This window comes from Dendrobium catenatum, unplaced genomic scaffold, assembly GCF_001605985.2.
Source record: "Dendrobium catenatum unplaced genomic scaffold, ASM160598v2 fragScaff_scaffold_1056, whole genome shotgun sequence".
Classification (NCBI taxonomy): Eukaryota; Viridiplantae; Streptophyta; class Magnoliopsida; order Asparagales; family Orchidaceae; genus Dendrobium; species Dendrobium catenatum.
The window spans coordinates 3385649-3390362 of record NW_021319518.1 but is presented as its reverse complement, the minus strand read 5'-3'; the positions used below and the strand labels follow the sequence as shown (position 1 = coordinate 3390362).

General features: G+C 32.2%; 1 protein-coding gene across 1 annotated transcript; it reads left to right on the top strand.

Moving 5' to 3' along the window:
• The first annotated feature begins 307 nt into the window (after nt 1–307).
• Nucleotides 308–960, top strand: LOC110108826 (transcription factor ILI5-like). The gene is made up of 2 exons (XM_020839648.2): nt 308–525; nt 604–960. Exons 1-2 carry the CDS (start codon nt 424–426, stop codon nt 757–759), a joined length of 258 nt encoding a protein of 85 aa, XP_020695307.1. The 5' UTR covers nt 308–423; the 3' UTR covers nt 760–960.
• Nucleotides 961–4714: the final 3754 nt, after the last annotated feature.

The following is a 4714-nucleotide window of genomic DNA, read 5'->3' as shown; positions in this document are numbered from 1 at the left end:
AAATTAATAAGTTCCCAATCAAGAGGACAGCGAGCTTGACCAGTGATACACAGACAAAAAGGGAACAGCATCTTTCTTGTTTAAGCTAAGTAAAGCCAAAACTAATTAAACCGTGCGTTTAATTAAGCAAATTAAGCTAATAAAGATCCTTCCGCTACACCACCGCCACAGGGAGGATACTAGCTAATTCACCATGGACCCACTTCAGGGAACAGGAAGCAGATCGATGGAGACAAGTGGGGGCTTTTTAAGTTTTTAAATCTTTCTTAATATACGTTGTAGCGGCTATTCTGCATTTCTCCTCCTCCTCCTCTCAATTGTTTCTGCAGCCTTCAGCCTCTCTCTATAAAGCCACCTTTCCCTCCCTTTCTCTCACCCTCAAAGTAAGAGAATAGCAGAAGATTAATTGCTTGATCATCCAGCATGTCGAGCCGCCGGAGCAGGATAACAGAAGATGAGATCAATGAGCTCATCTCCAAGCTCCAATCTCTCCTCCCCGAGTCCCGGCGGCGATCCCTCGGCCGGGTAAGTTTCCTGCCGTCCATCGATCGACGTATAAATATCTTTTGAAATTTTTTTTTTTGAAATGTAGTTGAATTGCAGGCATCAGCGTCCAAGCTGCTCAAGGAAACCTGCAATTACATCAAAAATTTACACCGAGAAGTTGACGATCTAAGCGAACGGCTGTCGGGGCTGATGGACAATATGGAGATGAATAGCTTTGAGGCCGAGATCGTCCGAAGCCTCTTGCGATCTTGAGCTCCATCACCGATCAGTTATATATGAATTAACGGTGTTCTATATGTTAAATTAAGTAATTGTAAGTTAGGGTTTAGGCGTGCTTTGAGCTGTACATTATGAATATTATGGGGCTTGGCTTGAGTTGTTTAGGCTACTTAATGGCAACCGAGCGGCTTCATCTTCTCCTGTAGAACTATTATGGCTTTCTACTATTTAATGATTTCGCATTCGCAAATCTATATTACTTGCAGATGGGGAGGGTTTGGGTTCTTTTATGGTTTTGGTACTGTTGTGAAGGAGGAGGAGGACGACTCAGTTGTTGAGTCGTGGCTTGCGCGCGCAGGATATGGGAGATCACAGTGCAGGCGGGCCAGGGAAAATTAAAGTTGTGGGCGGTTTCGTGGGGACCGCCGGCGGCGGCCTGGCGCTGCCGCTGAGCACGACACGCGGTGACCGGGGGGTCCCCACGCGGGGCCATGTTGAGAAGATGGTCCCCCCGTTCAATTAGTGTACGCTCTCTCTCTCTCTCTCTCGCGCGCGGTTAGATGTTAGTTGGAACGGCAGTTGGATTGGAGTGCTGACCGTAACGCTGATATGACCGGTCTGACACTGAAAAAGTTGTTGCCTTTCATAATTTGTTAGTATATATGGCGCTAAAATTTATGCATAATTATAACTTTATAAGTTATGTTTACTCAAATATTAGTAATTTTCTACCTCCTTCGGAAACAAATCAGAAATCAGGTGCAGTCATGTCAGTGATATCAAGTCGCGATATACATCAAAGAGGTGATGTGACACATTTGGGTTGGTCTGCGGACGGCTTTCAGCATCTGCACAGAATAATTAATCATAATAATTAGTGGGAATTTGCTTGGGCAGAATTAAACGAAAATATGATGTGCGATGGTAATTCAACCACAACGAGGATATGGTCATTTTTGTTTTGTTTTTGGACATTTAACTCATTTAAGATAAATTCGCACGCATAATATATATGAAAATTTCGAATTCAAAATTTTATAATTGATACCAACAGATTTAGATGAGATGAGTTCCCTCGAGCATGATTAAAAGGAAATATGAAATGTATAAGAGTAAATCATCAGTTGTTGTTGTTGAATTAAGATGAAAATATTGGGCTTACTGATCAAAGTTTTTTTTTTTTTTTTTTTTTGGCTTTCTGATCAAAGTTTTTTTTTTTTTTTTTTTGATAAAATACTAATATTTTGTCTACATGATTCCTCCATGTTTGGGGACTTTACTCTACTTTTGGAGACCATAAATTTGAAGTCATATGATTGTATTTTTTTTTTTCTACTAAATATTTCAAAAAAAATATCAAGAGATTAATAGAGAAATGAATTCAATTCAAAGATCAAGGAGATAACGAGGCTAAAGCTTCATTTGGGACAATTTTCTTATTACTTTTTAAAGTAATTTTCTCCTGTAAAGATTTTTAGTTATAATTTTTTTTTACAAAAATAGTAAAATAATTATCCCAAACAAATATGAATGTTTGGACAAGTCAAGTCACTTTGATTATGTTTGGACAAGTCAACTAAGTTACAGAGAATAAATCCAAGAAAAGAGGTTATGAGGATAATTCTAGAGAGATTTTCTGGGAGATTTGTCATGTGTGAGATCACATGCATGTTTGATCTGTTGTATTCATGCTCAGCCAGTGGGATCGAGATAAAAATTCACTATAAAGCCCATTTACATAAAGAATGTATAGAATGAACTTGATGTAGCTAGTTGTGTAACATATAAGTTGAATTTGTAATAGAACATGTTTGATTTGTGAGAACCCTTAGTTGATTGTAGGAGTGTCAAAACAGGTTGACGAGCCAATTTTGTGTCCAACCCAAGTCTAGTTAACCCGAGCCAAACCCGTTTAAGAAATGAGCTGAGTCAAAATCAACAACTCAAACTCAACATGCTAGCTACTCAAATGATTTGAATCTGATCTGTTAACCCATTTCGGTTTTATTTGTTTAAAGCTTATTAACTATAAATTATAGAATCTTTGATAAAAATAAGAAATTATACACAAGTAAAAAATTTATTTAAAAAATTAAACGGGTCTTTTTTCGGGTGAACAATGGATTCACATATTGGAAATAAGTGTGAATGGGTTTATAATGATTAACTTCTAAACTTTTAAAAAATAATCTAAGTGTCCTATGTGAGGATCAAGGCAATGGCCTCTTTATTGAGACAAAATTTCATAGTCATATGAACGCACGCTCGAACACTCATTGAGTCCCCAAAAAAAAAGATAGATGCTTCAAAACCTCCTTTTGAAAAAAAAAAATTAAACACCAGTACTTTTAATGAAATATTTGACTCATAATAATAAGCCCCAATTTTGATCAATATACGCTTGAATCATTTAAATTTATTTTGACCAGAATACTACACATATATATGAAATTAATCAAATCTTCTATTGCATTTACCTCAATGTAAATTCAATGATTTAAAATTTATTATGATAAATAATTTTATGAAAATATTATGAGCTCATTTTTTTCTCATATTTAATGATAATCTTACTATAAATTTACAACATATTATATTTTCTCTATATTCTCTAAGCTCATAAAATTTGTTTAAGGACTTAATCAAATTAATGCATTAAGGCTTCATTGGGGATATTGACTTTTCTACTGCTTTCTAAAACATTTTTTTAGTATACAAATTTTTTGAAGTATAAATTTTTTGTATAAAAAGTTGCTTTTGAAAACAATAAAAAAATTCATCCCAAACGAAGTCTAAGGCTTCGTTTGTGACGGCTTTTTTATTGCTTTCTAAAACAAAGTTTTTGTACAATTTTTTTTATTTTTGTATTAAAACTCCGTTTTAGAAAGCAGTAAAAAAGCCGTCTCAAACGAGGCTTAAGTGTCTAACAAGGCTCTTAATTTAGCTCTAGATTTTGAATAGTCATGATAAATATAAATAATTACATTCATTTCATTTATTGTGACATTCTCTGGCTTAAACCTTCTAACTTGTTATGGCTATAATGCTTCACACTCAAGTCATCCATATTGGAATATCAGGACATGATGTGCATCATGACATCATCATGCGCATCATGAAAGGGATGATGATAATGACTACAATAAACTCCATCATAAGTTCCATTCAAATCAACATCTGTTTAAATGTTTAATAATCAAAACTTGAATTGGCTAATGAATTCAGTCTAAGTAAAAAGAATTGAATACATAATGAGAAATAATAATTTGATGTTTTGTATCTACTAATAAGATTTTAAAATTTAATTACTAATAGTTTTTATATTGAAATTTGATCATCAACACAAATATTATCATAATTTTAAGAAATGCAATAATATTTAATATAAAAAATCCTAACAATTTATTTAATTGGTTAAGAATCTAAGTATTTTACATTAAAAGCTGTATAGTTTTATATTCATATATAATAATATTTCTTTATTTTAATAATTTTCTATGTAATATTATATAGTAGTGTGGGGATTTTTTATCAGTGATTAATACTATAACTCTGGAAGGAATCAGTGTCATAATAATTGGAGAATATTATTTTTTCAATATTATAAATATGAGCTGCATCTTTCATGATTTACCTATAATTATTTCAGAAAAAAATAATTACATGCATAATCTTTAAATTGATTTATTTATAAAATAAAAAGAAATATAATTTTTTGAACTATAAAATTTATTTATTTGCACTTACCAGAATAAAAATCCTTAGTAACTTGAACAGAATAAAAAACATAGATTAATAATATGAAGTAATATTTAGATGAGAATTAAAAATTTGATATAATATTATTTACTTTTATAAATAATTAAACCAAACAAAATGATAATCAAAAGCATATAGATCCGACTTGAAAAAGGGTAAATTTTTAATAGGTATAATTAAAATTTTAATTATGTAATTAAGTATTATAAAATAAAAAAATAGAATTAGA